The sequence below is a fragment of the Eptatretus burgeri genome, chromosome 2 (assembly GCF_056783735.1).
Source record: "Eptatretus burgeri isolate ZD-2024b chromosome 2, Ebu_testis_v1, whole genome shotgun sequence".
NCBI classification, from domain to species: domain Eukaryota; kingdom Metazoa; phylum Chordata; class Myxini; order Myxiniformes; family Myxinidae; genus Eptatretus; species Eptatretus burgeri.
This window is the reverse complement of record NC_140962.1, coordinates 115,173,954-115,190,314: the sequence shown is the minus strand read 5'-3', so window position 1 is coordinate 115,190,314 and position 16,361 is coordinate 115,173,954. Positions and strand designations below refer to the sequence as shown.

Sequence of the window (16,361 nt, the reverse complement as noted above, 5' to 3'; positions counted from 1 at the left end):
TTGGTCGCACTATCTCAGCGCGGGGGGAAACAGGAGGGGGTTGCTGATGCTCGGGGTATAGAGGATTCCTACTCTGCCTCGAGTCCCGCGACGAGCGTCTCCACCTCGGCCAGGTCGCGCTGTCGGCCTCCCTGGGGTGCAGCTCCCTGCATGACGCGAGCACCCCCTCGTCTGCCCTCGCCGCCTCTCCACAGCTCCGTCCCCTCCGCTCCGACTCCAACGCACACGACGACGACCAGCTCCTTTTTGCTCCTTCTTCCCAACTCCACCGCCCGCGAAGTCTTAACTCTCTCTTCCGCTTCTTCCCAACTCCACCGACTGCGACGTCTTAACTCTCTGTTTCACTTGACTGACGAACGCGGTCTCTTATATAAGCCCCGTGGCTTCGCCTTCTCATCTTTGACCCCCTCCCTTCGACCTTTCACCTTGCTCCCCATTGGCCCGAGAAAAAGTGGGCGTGAATGCTTTTTGATCCATAAATTTGCATATAGCGACCGCCCTCCAACGCCCTGGAGGCGGGGCCAAATCGCCCCTCGCTCACCGATTGGACGGAACAAAAGTGGGCGTGTGTCGTTTTTGAAGTGGAAAATCCGTGGTTTTGTACACGCTGTTCGGCGCGCGCCCTGCACGAGTCCAACACCGGTACCCACAAGCGGCGCAAGAACGGTGGCGATGCGACGGTTGCGAGGTGTGACGTGAAGGTCGTGTCGGTGGGTGGTTGATGTGGTGGTCGGTGGTGGTAACAATGGCGGTTGGTCCAAATTAAAGATAGTAAAAGAAAAACGGCTATCCTGAAGAGTCGCAGCACGCATAAATGACATGTATTCCCACTAGACAACAGGTTTGGGCCTAACTACACATGTACTTACCGAGATATCTCACCTAAGAGACCTGAATGGTGGTTTGCGAATTTGGTAACCACAACAATATATATATATATATATATATATATATATATATATATATATATATATATATATATATATATATATATATATATATATATATATATATATATATATATATATATATATATATATATATATATATATATATATATATATATATATATATATATATATCTTTCCAGTTGCTTAACGTTGTAGCTGCAACATTGTTGTTTAAAACTTGGAAGTGTTTCACTGTTGCATTAATTACATCAGTATATGTGCTGGTGTTTCAGACCGTTGATATTTCCAGGAATTGGCAAATATCTGTTTTTAAAAAATCTCAACAATGATCAAAAAGCTATCCCACAAAACCATTTTGAGGACGAAAAACGTTGCACAAGGTTTGAGCATTGTTAGGAGATGGATGGAGGTGGAGGTTGTGGGGGGGGGGGGGAAGGAGAAATCTTTTCCAACACAAAACAATTTCAAGCCTCCACTTTTTTTTTGGATATAGAGTCAAGGCTCATGGAAGAGCTAGAGCATTGAATGGATCAGGATGCAACAGAACAAAAGAAACAGTGGAGAAAGGGGGAAACCATCAACAGCAGGGTTGAAGGACAAAATAAAGGAAGACTTGGACAAATCATGGTTGTGGGGGTATGAGAGGTATGGGGTGGGTAATATGGTACAGAAGTAAACTCTCAGGAATAAAAAAAAACTGGGATATATGGAAGGAAGTGGGCTTGGGGATATGGGGGAGGGGAGATGGAGGGTGTGGTGAATGAGGGTAGAAAATTTTTTTTTGAACTTCTGTCCTGAAACAGAAACTCGCTAATACTTCCCCCAATTGACATCCTTGTATCGCAACATAACTTTATCTTTCATTATCCCTTCCAAGTTTGAGCTATGCATGAAAAAATAATTTATTAGACATTGGCATAATTCCTTTAAAGCTGCGTCCAGTGATGCAAACATGCCTGATTGATGGGTTAATTGGAAAATACTCAACACAGGTGTAGTTAAGTCTTTACAACCTGAGGATTAACGATGAACTGCAAAGTTCAGACCTCACATTACCGATATTATCATGTGTTTAAGAACTTTGCAGAACAATTTAAAGTAGCAATGTTTACTTTTCACCACATTTCTCTCCATAAGTGATAAACTTGTTGGGAACAAATATGGGAAATGGAACAAAGCCTAACATGATGGACTGCCACAGTATTCTTTTGTAAGACATCCTTAATAAGGCCTAAGATACACTGAAGCTGATATAATTCAGGCCTGTGTCGAGAACACTGCAATGGTGGATGAATGTGAGGTGCTTCAAGATGCCCTGCTCAAGTGAGTACTCCATTGTTCTTTTATTATTATTATTATTTCCCTCACCAGAGGAGAGGGGTATTGCATTTATGTCTATTTATTGGATTCGCTCGATATCCCTTATTGTCGGGTTTTCCGTGCGTGTGTGTGTGTGCGTGTGCGTGTGCGTGTGCGTGTGCGTGTGCGTGTGCGTGTGCGTGTGCGTGTGCGCGTGCGCGTGCGCGTGCGCGTGCGCGTGTGCGTCTGCAACGCGAGGCTCCACAGCACAAACCAGCAAACCGATTTCGAGGTGCCATATGGGCTGGAAATGTGTGCGTTTGAGTTTCGTTGCTAAGCAACCACCCGTTGCTATGCAGTGGCCGAAAAACCGCGTTCACTATTTTCAATACTTGTCCTACAGTTTTGAATGTGGAGAAACAAGACTTCGGAATGAAACACTTCGAGATATTTCGAAAATTTTACTCGAGCCGATTTTTGATTTAGGTTTTATTTTTCAAATGGTGGTCTTTCAAAAATAGGGTGTCTATTTACCGTCATTTTCTATGAGGAGTGCCAGTTGGCAAAATATTTTTATAGGAAAAATCTTGCCAGGCAGAGGAACAATTGTATGTGAACCAATACGTCTTGGCAATGAATCTTCGTCGGTGGATCGGTCAGAATAAAAAGCATAGTATCCAGTGCTTCGATCCTAGTGGATCCCTCGTCGCCTACCGGCTTGTCCATTTGTTTGTGTGTCTTCTTGTTTGTCCACACAGAACGTGAGTATGTTCTTTGCTTACATACTATTGTGGGCAGTGGGCAGGTCCTTTTGGGCCTGCATGGGGAATGAGATGCCCCCACCCTCCACGAGTCTCGGGTAGATGGAGCTTGTTAGCCTTGTCATGCAGTTCATCTTGGAGAAGGAAAACTCTGATTTCAAACCGATGACCCGAGGACCTCGCTGTCATTGTCCCAGCTTGCTAGGCCATGGCAGATGAACCCGGGTTCAAAGGGTGGGGCCAGTACTGTGCACACTGAACTCCACCTTAAAACTACACTGCGCAGGCTCGAAGGAAACGTCCACGTCCGAGCCCCCCCCCCTTCCCCTTCAAAGTCCTGTAGCAATGGGAAAGGGGCGAAAACGGCAGGTGGATGATGACACTGGAAGCCGTAGTCCCAATCCTGCATGCATGTGATTCAGGATATTGGTTGCCTGATGTTGACCTGGAAACGACGTCATTACTCGGTACACCCTGAACGACCAAGCAGCCCATTTCAGGGACAGCACTGCTTGCTCCACATGGAGAGGGGCCAAGAAAAGGTGGCCTAACCAAAGCTCGTCTCCTTTTCACCCCAGTTGGCGAGCCACGGTCAACGGGCATCTACTAAACACGGTCGAGCAACTTCAAAGACAGAAAGGTACACACCCACCTCTGAGGGTGAAAAAGGACTGAAAATAGCATGTTGGAACATCAGGACCATGCTTGACGTAGATGACAGCCACCGTCCGGTACGCCACTCTGCTCTAATTGCACATGAGCTGTCGCGACTCGATATCGACATCGCAGCTCTTAGCGAAGTCCGCTTCCCAGAGGTAGGCAGCCTCCTTGAGCGCGGCGCCAGATACACCCTCTATTGGTCAGGCAAACCAGCCACAGAAAGACGCCTTTCAGGCGTTGGCTTCATGGTCAGAAACTCCATCGCTTCCAAGCTTGAAAACCTGCCAACGGGTCATTCTAACCACATCATCTCCATGCGCCTCCCTCTCAGAAACCAACAGTACGTCACGCTGGTCAGTGTGTACTCTCCGACTCTCCAAGCAGAGCCTGCAGAAAAGGACAAGTTTTACTCTGATCTCCGTAGCCTCCTTCAAAGCACCCCTGCAGACGACAAAGTCATAATCCTTGGTGACTTCAACGCCAGGGTGGGCAAAGATTCTGAAGCTTGGAAAGGAGCCCTTGGGAAACATGGTGTTGATAACTGCAATGACAATGGGCGCTGGCTGTTGGAGTTCTGTGCAGAGCAGCAACTCACCATCACAAACACCATCTTCCAGCAAAAGACAGCCTGAAAACAACATGGATGCATCCCCGGTCCAAACATTGGCACCTCATCGACTATGTCATAGTGCACCAGCGAGACTTCAAGGACGTCTTGCACACCAGAGTGATGCCCAGCGCAGAATGTCACACTGATCATCACCTTGTGCGCTGCAAACTCCGACTTCACTTTAAACCCAAACCAAAGAAAGGAGGCCACCCGGGAAGGAAGCCCAGGTCGGCAGACTTCAATCAGCTGAAGTGAAAGCTGACTTCCAGGCAGGCTTGGAGTCTAGGCTTGTTGATTCAAGCTGCCCCACAGACCCGTCCCCTGAAACTCTTTGGGAACACCTGAAGATTGCCATTCTGCAGACTTCTGAAGAAGTCCTCAGGTTTGTTACAAAGAAGAACAAAGACTGGTTTGATGAAAATAACCAGGAGATCCAGGAATTGCTGGTGAAGAAGAGATCTGCTCACCAGGCCCACTTAGCTCAGCCGTCTTGTCCTGCGAAGAAAGCTGCCTTCCGCCTTGTATGCAGTAACCTCCAGCGCAAGCTTCGAGAGATCCAGACTGAGTGGTGGACCAACCTCGCAGAAAGAACTCAGCTTTGCACGGACACTGGTGACTACAGAGGGTTCTACGAAGCCCTAAAGGCAGTGGACGGCCTGACACACCAAGTCCTGTGTCCCCTGCACAGCACTGACGGCCTGGCGCTTCTCACTGACAAGGCATCCATCCTTAGCCGCTGGTCAGAACACTTTCAAGCTCTCTTCAGTGCTAACCGCAGTGTTCAAGATGCAGCAATTCTCCGCATCTCCCAACAGCCAGTGAAAACGGAACTGGATGAGCTACCCACTATCGACGAGATCACCAAACTAATTGAACAGCTGAAGAGCGGCAAGGCAGCGGGAGTTGATGGCATTCCACCGGAGATCTGGAAACATGGGGGCCTAATGCTTCATATCAAACTCCATGAGCTCTTCATCTGCTGTTGGGAGCAGGGCAAGCTGCCACAGGATCTCCGTGATGCAGTCATCATCACCCTGTACAAAAACAACGGGGAGAAGTCGGACTGCTCCAACTATCGGGGAATCATGCTGCTGTCTATTGCAGGCAAGATCCTTGCCAGACTCCTGCTCAACAGACTAATACCAGCTATTGCTGAAGATTATCTCCCAGAGAGCCAGTGTGGTTTCAGAGCCAACAGGAGCACTACAGATATGGTGTTTGTCCTCAGACAGCTCCAGGAGAAATGCAAAGAGCAGAACAAGGGACTGTATGTAACGTTTGTCAACCTGTCCAAGGCGTTCGACACGGTGAGCAGAAGCGGACTGTGGCTAATCGTGGAAAGACTTGGCTGTCCCCCGAAGTTCCTCAACATGGTTATCCAGCTCCATGAAGACCAGCGTGGTCGGGTCAGATACAGCAACGACCTCTTGGAGCCTTTCCCTATCATCAACAGTGTCAAGCAGGGCTGTGTCCTTGCACCTACCCTTTTCTGCATCTTCTTCAGCACGATGCTCCAGCAGGCCACAGAAGATCTTGATGATGAAGACTGCATCTACATCCGATATCGCACTGTTCGCAGCTTGTTCAACCTGAGGCGACTTCAGGCCCACACAAAGACCATGGAGCAACTGATCCGAGAGCTTTTGTTTGCCGATGATGCTGCCCTTGTTGCTCACACTGAGACAGCTCTGCAGCGTTTAACATCCTGCTTCACAGAGGCTGTGCAGCTTTTTGGACTTGAAGTCAGCCTGAAGAAGACAGAAGTCTTGCACCAATCCTCACTCCAGGAAGAGTACCACCCTCCTCACATCTCCATTGGCCAGTTAGAACTGAAGACAGTCCACCAGTTCTGCTACCTGGGGTGCACCATATCTTCAGATGCCAAGATCGACAAGGAAATCGACAACAGACTGGCGAAAGCAAGCAGTGCATTTGGAAGACTCTACAAGCGAGTGTGGAACAATCGGCATCTGAAGAAGGGCACAAAGATCAGCATGTACCGTGCTTCCGTACTGACCACACTCCTGTACGGTGCCGAGTCATGGGTTACCTGCCGTCGCCACCTACGACTCCTTGAGCGTTTCCACCAGCGCTGTCTTCGCTCCATCCTCAACATTCACTGGAGTGACTTCGTCACCAACATTGAAGTCCTTGAATGAGCAGAGGTCAACAGCATCGAGGCCATGTTGCTGAAGACTCAGCTATGCTGGGCAGGGCACATTTCCACAATGGAGAATCACCGCCTGCCCAAGATCGTGCTGTATGGAGAGCTGTCCTCTGGTCACCGTGACGTAGGCGCTCCAAAGAAACGCTACAAAGACTCCCTGAAGAAGTCCCTCAGCGTCTGCCAAATTGACCACTGCCATTGGTCAACCCTCGCTGCCGATCGAGATGAATGGAGACGCTCAGTCTGCCAGGCAGTCTCCTCCTTCGAGTGCTGCCGCAGAGTCAGCCTTGAAGACAAAAGAAGGAGAAAGAACCGGGATGCCTTGGCAACCATTCCAGACCAAACCTTCGTCTGCAGCCGCTATGGTCGGATTTGCCTGTCCTGTATCGGACTCACCAGCCACCAGCGAGTCTGCAGCCGACGTGGACCCCACCCTTCTTGATCTTCTCCCGCGAAGCAAAGCCAAGAGAGAGACATACTATTGAAATGATAATGGAACAGCACATAATGATAATGATGATAATTATCTTGATACTTATGATGATAATGATATATTATGATAATGAAACATAATAATAATAACGACAATGGTACAAAATTATAGTAATGATGATGATGATAATGGTGCATCATAATAATATAATAATGGTAATAATGTCGGAGCGTCGATCATCATTCACCAAGGTATGAAGACGTCGATGTACTTGAGAGAAAACTGTTTATTATATACCATACGTGCGCACGGAAAGCAAACAACAGGAACTCCAATTAAGTAATTGAAGAAGCTCGGAGAGTACTTTGACTACTAGTTGAGCTACTCCCTTATATACTCGGTTTTATCTTTAACAAATGCCATTACATTGTCCTTTCCCAGGACCAGCTGAGAGCAGCTGGCTTATATCTTTCAACAACTGTGAATCAAGCAAGATAACTCAAAGTCAAGTTTCCCCCCTAATGCTGCTAATAGCATTCTTGTGGATTACTGACCACATCCTTATCTCTACACACAGTGCTTTAAATTCCTTTTGTGAACAGCAAGCAGGAGTTTATTTTTGGCTGACTGTAGGAGAGTGAGTAAAAGTCTTGGGAACAAACAAAGCTAAAAATAAGAAGGTACAAATCCCAACAATAATAATGATAATGGTACATAATGATGACGATGATACCTGGTGTGGGCTGTGTGGTTTGGGTAGTGGCTTGGGATCCTTGGGTCCTGAGTTCAAGCCCCATTTCCAGCTGAATTAACACCAGTGGGTTGACTCAACCTGTCATACTTCTGAGGTCGGCGAACTGAGTACCAGTGTAGCAGCCAAAAAGGCTGCACACAAAGGGAAGGGGTATCAACGGATTGATTAAATCTGGTATTGGTGTGGCGCAGGCATGATGGGCCGAATGGCCTCCTCCTGCACCTTAATTCCTTGTAAATCCTTGTAAATGATAACGTTGATAATGGTACATAATGTTAATGATAACAACTTGAGTGGAGTTGATGGCACGCTATCACAAATGCCCACGCTTCCCACCTAAAGCAAAGTTGAAAGATGTCATAAAGTTTCACCAGAAATAACACAATATCAAATTTTGAGTTAAATTTTTTTATCTCCATTTTGACCCCTCTGACCTTAAGTTCTCACCCTATGGGGCATGAACCAGGAGTCAAAACCCAAAAATCATAACATATTTCATGGGGTTTATCCTTCACCATAAGGCAAATGTTGCCTTCTCCAAATGTTGATTGAATATACAGTTTCGTGAAAAATATTTTAAAATGTGCCCTTAATTGCATTTTCTTTTACCGTATTTAACCTTTTGACCCTGCCCCAACGGGCGGAGCCAAAATGATACTACTCTTGCACTTTCTTGCCACGTGTGGATCACAACTACCAGGTTGGTTGAATTTCTGCACAACCATTTAGGAGGAGATTGTGTGATTGATGGACGGACGGAGCCAATCACAATATTCCTCCCATTTTCTTTTTCAAAAGCGTGGGGATAATTATGATTGTGGTGATTGTCCATTATGATAATGACACGTAATAATTATAAAAATCATAATAATGATAAAAATGACAGTATTGAAAATGATAACAATGATAATGATACGTGAGTACTGTCGGACCCCGCTATTCACTGACCCTGTGTATTCGCGGGTCATATAGTGTAACCTGCTTTAACATTGGCACTTCATGATTTTTTAATGTTTTTTTTTTTTGTACACATAATTGAGGTGCGTTGTGTGTTCGCTCTCATATGAGCAACAAGGGGGGCAGGAGAGGGAAGGCCAAAACAGTAGGGAACCGAGACATTCGGAGATCTCTGGAAGGGCGAGGGATGGGCCGGGGAACACGGGGTGTACAAGATGGACACTACAGGGACTTTTAGGTCCTTACATGACAGGACTTTCAGGAAGTTAAGCAGGGAATTTGAAGGAGGTGGGTTTGGGGTGGATAAGCAGGGGTAGAAAAGATCGTGGTTTTGGATGGGGGATGAGAGGTGGTGGTGAACAGGTGTTGTGAAGGCCTGGAGGGGAGAATGGGATTGAAGAGAGTGTGGGAGTTTGTTCCAAAGGTGGGGAAAAAAGAGGAATGAAAGAGTGAAGGTGAGAAGTGATTTTTTTATTTTGCTGGTTTTACCAGAATGGGGTTGCTGGCGGACCTTGAGTGTCCTGCGGAAATATAGGGGGGTGGGGACATATCTCAGACAGAGCATGGGGGGCAAGGCCAGAGAGGAGATGGTAGAAGGCAGAAAGACCACCGACCTTGCTGCGGTGAGAGAGTGAGAGACCCAAAGACTCGGCTTCATTGCGGGAGATACCAATGATCCTAAATACTTTGGTTTTCAGAGCGTGAAGCCGAGAAAGGTGGGAGGCAGGAGCACCAGCCCAGAGGGGAGAGCAGTACTCCATCAGACTGCAGATGAAAGCTTTGTATGTGGTCAGGAGCTCAGGTGTGCCAAGGAAGGAGGATGCCCAGTCAGTGACTGGCTTTGTAGGCCAGCTTGGAATTGTGGCTTTCCCAGGAATGATCATTGCAGATTGTGAGACCCAGAAACTTAAATGAAAGGACTTCTTCAAGAAGATTGTTGAGAAAGTATATGGGGGTGGGGGTTCCAGATGGTCCTTTTGGAGAGACATAGAGTGTGAGATTTGTCTGGGTTGAAAGACATGTTCCACGTGTTGGACCAGCTTGTGATTTTATCTCGATCTGCAGAGAATGAAAAGGCTGCTGCTTTCCGATCTAAGGGATGACAGATGGTATGGCAACGGTGGAGTTATCAGCAAAGACATAAAGAGGATTTCCCGGAGGGTTGGAGAGATCATTGATGAAAACCACAAAAAACAGGGCCCAAAATGCTACCTTGAGAAACTTCAGCCTGGACAGGAAGAGGGGATGAGAGAACTCCATTTAGGACCACACGTTGACTGCGACAGGAGAGGAAATCTGCGTGCCATGAGAACAGATATCCTGGGATACCACAGGAAGAAAGTTTGGTGAACAGGGCTGGGTGCCAGACCATATTGAAGACATGCGATATGTCTCGGAAGATGGCTCTGATTTCATGGCTGGCATTGAGGATGTCCATCCATTGTTGGGAGAGCATAAGCAGAATATCCAGGGTAGAGTGACCTGGTCTGAATCCAAATTGATGATCGGAAATCAAGCCATTGGGGAAGAGGAAGGGTTTAATGTCTAAAGCAATGATGGATTCTATAACTTTGCTGATGATTGCGAGAAGACCGATTGGTCTGTTGTTGCAGGGATCTGTTTTTGCTCCTTTTTTATGCAGGGCGGTAATATTGCTGATTTCCAAGCAGTTGGCAGATGACCTTGAGCAAATGAGAGGGTGAATAGAAGAGAGAGCGGTTGAGCGAGAGCAGCAGAGCAGGTTTTCAGGACATGTGGGCTGATGCCGTCTGAACCGGTTGCAGAATCTGAGTCGAGGTTTGACAGCAAACTCTCCACCTTGTCAGGAGAAAAGGACACAGAGTCCAGGGACAGTTGGGTTTGACTGGGTAAGGTTGGTCCAGAAAGAGATTGCAGAAGAGCTTGAGGAGAGGGCTGGATGAGAAGGAGAAATGGCTCGGTGGTGATGGGATGAGGTACAGTGGGAGTAATTAGAGAGGGGGCAGAGGGCAGTTGAAGATTGGAGGAGGTGGACGAGAGAGAGGGAGGGAGAAGGGGGCACCTTTGTGGATGTGAGTGAGGGGGCATATTGCAGTCATTTTTGTTGAAGTGCCATGGCAGGTAGGAGAGGTACCCATACCCAGCCAACTGGCATGATGACAGTTGAAGTCACCACATATGAGGAAGAGAGAGAGAGAGAGAGAGTTGGGATGAGAGGATAAAAGTTGGTCCATGTCTTCGTAGAGTGAGATGCAAATGGTGTCATCAATGTTTGGTGGATGATACAACACACATATAAACATGAGGTGGGAGTGGAGGGGAAGCCATAGCCAGAGGTATTCCTAGGGGTGTGGGGGAGTGAGGACAGTGCATGGTGAGTGAGGAATGGAGTCTTTGATGAAGAGAGTAACTCCTCCGCCAGGACGAGGCTCAGGTCTGTCATGCCGGAGGAGGGAGTAATGAGGGAGAGATACCAGGGAGTCAGAGACGTCTTGGTGGAGGAAAGTTTCTGTTAATCAGCTTATGTCTCGTTTGTCAGTGGCAACCTGCATGGAAAGATCTGTCAGGTTTGAGGAGGTTTTTGTTTGGGTGCAGTGGAGGGGAGGGGGAAGGGAGGAGTGGGGGGGGGAGCTCAGGAGAGTTTTGAAAGAGTGTGGGGGATTGCAGAAGAGCTCGGGGAGATGGCCGGATGAGGAGGAGAAAAGGCTTGATGGTGATGGGTTGAAGTGCAGTGGGGAGTAATAAGAAATAGGGCAGAGGGCAGTTGAAGATTGGAGTAGGTGGAGTGATGAGGTGGAAGAGAGAGAGCGAAGGGGAATGAGGCACCTTTGTGGATGTGAGGAGGAGCAACTTTGAGAAGGGGGAGTGAGGGGAAGATTGGAGGGAGAAGGGGGAGTGAGGGGAAGATTGGAGGGAGAAGGGGGAGTGAGAGGGGAGAGAGTTGATTGGGAATGGTGAGGGGGGATTTTTTTTAGAAAGGTGCGATGGAAGCTTGGAGGGGGGGGGTTAGAGATGAGAGCAGGCATAGCCAAGGTGCAGGAGGGTGATGTTAAAGGTGGGGAGAGGGGAAGAATGAGACTTGGTCGAGGTCTGGTGAAGAAAAAGGGAGCGGGCAGGGGGAGGTGCAAGATTTGAGGGGTTGGGAAGAAGGCGAGGTGTGCTGAGAGGAAGGAAGGAGCATGTTTGTGGTGATGAGTGTACTGATTGAGAGAGTGAGATATCTGTTAGGTGAGAATGGAGCCCACAGATGTTAGAACACCACACACTTGGAGTCAACAGAGGAGGAGCTGATACTGAAGCAGATGACAGTGAAGAGGTGCTAAGAGCAGAGGTAGGATGAGGGGCAAGATGGGTAGGGGTAAGGGGTGGGGAAAACAGGTGAGGGATTATGTGGTAGATTTGAATAGGTGGGGTGAATTGGCACTGAAGTTGGGGGAAAAAAAAAAGGATGATTGATGGAAGACGAACGTGCATTGCAAACTGGGATTCAATTTTTTTGTGTCAGAGATGTGATTAAACACATTACGTGAGGGATGCAATAAAGGCGAATTGTTTTTGGATAAAGATTGTGTAAGATTAGACAAAGGAAAGGTTGAAGAAAATCATGGAGGTGTTGGTGAATTTGGATCGACAAACTCTGAAGGAAGGCTGGTAGTTCGATAAAAATTACAGCACGAAGAAGAAGAGGGGGTAAACATGTTTATAAGGAGGTGTAAGGTGAGAGGTTAAAATAATATATAATTTTTTTTTCAAGATTAGGTACGATTAGGTAAAGGAAAGGTTGAAGAAAAAATTGTGAAGGTATATGGTAAATGTGGGTTGGAAAAAGTAGTCGATGGAGATCGGGAGAAGAAGGAAGAAGAATAAGTCTGTGCAGGAAGTCACGTGGTCACGTGGGGATACAGGTTGAGGTAAAAGGTATTTATTTGATGTATTGTAAAATATATATTTTAAGACATGAAACGGAGGGTATATTTGACAGGGATAGAAGGAGGATGGAGGGAAAAGTTTTTAGAAAAATAAAAACTGATGGTAATAAGGAGAAAATACAATAAACAATTGTGCACACAAACGGGAAGAAGGGTGGGCCTCAAGGAAACCCGAAATTAAAATACGATTAAAACTACAATTTGCACAAGTTTTAACACAAGACCGAACTATAACCCCCCACCCCCCCAATAAACACAGAGATAATAAAATGACAGTTAAAACGTGACAAAAACGACCGGAAAACTTATCTTTGAGAAAGTCAGCAGATACCCTGAAGCAGATTGGCGATGAGACGTGTGGTGCATTTCTGAGGCATCCAGACCCTGTAGTTGGGGAGCCAGCAGATGTTTAATTGCACTATTGAGTACGTTTTGTTTGATTACCTCATTCGATTTGGAGTATCATGCTGATAAATGAATGGGTAGTCTTAAGTTGCACAACCTCGGCGTTTGGTCCCTGGGGGTCCCAAAAGTTGACCCTAAAGTCATTTTTATTTGTAAATTTGAGTACCCCCTACAATTCAAGCTAATTTTGCTTGAATCACCTGAATGACCAAAAAAACACAACTTAAGACCAAAAAATGTCTGGCGTAATTAGATAAGACCGGTCTTATTAAGGCCTAATTAGGTACCCCCAAAATTCTTTATCCAAATTTATTAAGGTACCCCCAAAATTCTTTTTTTTATATGATCCATCTATCACTACTGATAACATTTCCACAACTTAAGACCAAGTTTTCCCCGGCGTTTGTAGATAAGACCGGGTTCCTTGGGACCCCAAGGTGTGATTAAGACTTTAACCGCTCGGCCATTCCGAACCATAAATCTATTTCGGATAATTAATGGAATTAATTAATGATTTATTAACGATACAATAACGATATGGTTTGTGATGACAATATGAATTTTTATAAAATTGGTGGCAACAAACAACAAAGGGGCTCCTGTACGTAATCTATGCGCTTACTCCATCATCATCAGTATCGTTCTCATTGGATGACTCCAATTCTGTTGGCATTGGAGTATAATCTTCATCTTCCTCGTCATCAGCGTGGCTGGGTGAGGTGCTTTCATTTCCATCAGTGGTGTCATCAACATGAAGCGCTGGTACTAGAACAGGAGGTAACTGTTCACCCTCAAACCAATTGATTCGTAATTCACCATCTACATTGTTCCGTCCATTGGTAGGCATTTTGTCCATGTAGCGTTGGTGTGCGCTACCCCACAGTCTTGCAACAAAAGCACTTCTATTAACATGGAGAGCAAGTTCTGCTTCACATGGTGGGATACTGCTTCCATCAATGCTTTTGAGTTTGTCAAATGGATGTGCAGCAGTGGACTTCCGCCTGTAGGTATGAACGACCACATTGAACCTGTGCTTATTCAGTGGAACTATTTTCCTCGCCCCGTACAACACACATACAAAATCTTGCAATACTTTGACTGTTTCAGCTGTTGGAACCGTGTGGCTCAAGCAGCCAAGAGCTTTCTGAAACTTGGCAGTCTGACTGACGATCTCATATGGCCTGCTCTTTCCTTTCCTTGCAAACGCTGGCGTGTAGTCGCATCCGGCAAATGCGTGTAGTCCAGGTAGAGGGACACAAATCACAGGGCCTATTTCAGCTGCAATCTTTGTAACATTTATGTAACGTCGATTTCCATGTCCGGTTGTTCCAACTTCCATCCAGACTGTTGAAGTGATGTGGTGCAAATGGTAGAGCAAGAGGACTAGGATGTCCGTGTCAGATGCTCTGATCACTATGCCTCCAGGGGTGGACTTGTCGGCCTCGATCATGTGAATAATTACGCGAGTGTCCGTCTCTGCGTGATTACACTTGAGAGAATCCACTGACTCTTCTTTTACCACTCCATCCTCTACGAAGTATCGAGTACATTCTTCCATCACGTCCAGATACACTACTCTGTTCTCCCAAAGTGGCTTCAAGTGGGAACTTGTCCAATTTTTCATGAGAAAGACTGGCAACTCCTTCTTGAATTCCTCCACCTCCAGCTGTTTCTTAAAGCTTCCAACTCTCTTCAATTAGGTCCATCAATTACAAGTTTTCCTCCTGTATCTGCCACTCTCCGCGCCCTCTCACAATCCTTGATAGATGGCCTCTCATATGTATCAAAGTTGATATCGACTCTCCTTGAGCGATATGCCAAACAGCTACTCAATATGTTACGTGAGAGATCCCCATAGGTTACAGGCTGATCTGGTGACATACAGTGAAACTGGAAGTTTCCGTCAATTATATGCGTTCCGATGTATGTGGGACTCCCATGTTCAACAACCTTTCTTTCGAGAATGCCAAATAGTTTGCTCTTGTCGGAATGTGTCATTGTGCCATCTCCTGTACACATAGATAATGGAACCGGTGTAAGCGGGAATGAAAAGACATACTCAAGATCTATGACGGTTGTAGCTGCTGTGAAGGCTATACGACCAAGGAGCTGACTAGTGCACTTTAGCTGTGCTTCTTTCGTGTTTTTCTTGGCTTTTCGATTGACAACACATTCTGTGGCGAACGTTCGAAGTGGATGCTTGCGGATTGGCTTTTCAAAGCGGGTTTCATCTCCGCGACATTCTTTGATGAAAGATTCGTGTCTTTCTTTACCGTCTTGTGGAATGTGCAATACTGAATTGCTGACAGCCTCCGGTACACTCTTCCTGGTACTCATGTTAATTAGTGGTAAGCTGGTATCTAGTCTGAACGGATCTGTAGAGGACTCAATCTGAGCGATGATCTTCTGGAGATCTTCATTGTCTCTCTTTATTCTGGCTGGACTTATGTCAGCTTGAGTATCTTTCGTGTTGCCCATACCGACCATTGCAAAAGCCTCATTGATGAGGGCTGCCCGACTACTCTTCGTAATGCACCATCGAACGCGTGCGTTGTAGTTATTTGTGGACGATGTGTATCTCATCATATGTGATACAGCATCAGCATTTATGGTCTGCTCGAGTGTGAGATCTACTGGTATGCAGGAGAATTCGTTGTTGAACCACCGAATTTAAAAGCCTCCATCGTCCAGAAGCTGGCATTGACCTGGGTGTGTCTCTTCGATGTTTATCAGATAGAGTTGGTATTTTGACATCCATTGAGCATAATTGTGTCGATTGGTCGCAAAGAATAGTTCAGTTATTGGAGTCAGTGTGGCTATGAACAGGTTTACATCAGTTTCTCACACTGCACGCTCCAGTAGATGGTATAGCTGCACATACTGTATGCACATGGCCCAGAATTGGGCAGTCTTAGCAAGGGCCCCACTTTGTGTCTCACTTGTACTTCTCACAGTGCTCAAATAAGTGGACAAACATGGCAGAGTTGCAGACGTCGTCGATTTCTTCTCTCGTTTTGAACTGGAAATTCTGAAGCTCGAACTGAACCAAGTCGGCATACTCGTACGCAAGCATGAATCGGCGGAAATGCAGAATTTCAAAGGCAAGGGCCAGCATTTGGTTTGTCGCTTGCATCAATTGTAGTTGTAGCACTCTATGAATCCCCTCAGTGAGCCCGGTGCCAAGACGCCAGTCGGTCAGCATCACAGGCCCACCAGACTCTGCAAGAAACGTTCCTATTGCTCGGAAGAGGCACATGAGTAGGTGAAAGACTCCAAACATAACAAATAGCTTGTCAAATTCTGGCCTATTTGTCACTTGTATCTTGTGGGCTGTCTTGGCCACATCTAGATCGTAAGTGACCAATCCATACATTTGCTCACATTCTTCTGCACATTTCATCGATGTCCGCATCGTCTCTGCTACAATCTCAGTTTATTGGTCTGTTGATGTTGGGCAAATAGTGGACTATCTGTTTCGGCAGCTTGTCCATGTGGA

At 46.4% G+C, this 16,361-nt stretch overlaps 1 protein-coding gene across 7 annotated transcripts in view; it reads left to right on the top strand.

The window, feature by feature from the left end:
* Positions 1 to 16,361, top strand: part of LOC147032882 (E3 ubiquitin-protein ligase RNF220-like) — a 127,612-nt gene that overhangs the window by 60,037 nt on the left and 51,214 nt on the right. For all 7 annotated transcript variants that reach the window (XR_015055387.1, XM_085870851.1, XM_085870848.1 and 4 more), the window contains one exon: positions 2,148 to 2,234. Coding sequence is in view for 6 of the 7 variants with exons in the window: in XM_085870851.1 (XP_085726977.1) it covers positions 2,148 to 2,234 (87 nt within the window). In the remaining variant the exon portion in view is untranslated. The remainder of the gene's footprint in view (positions 1 to 2,147; positions 2,235 to 16,361) is intronic.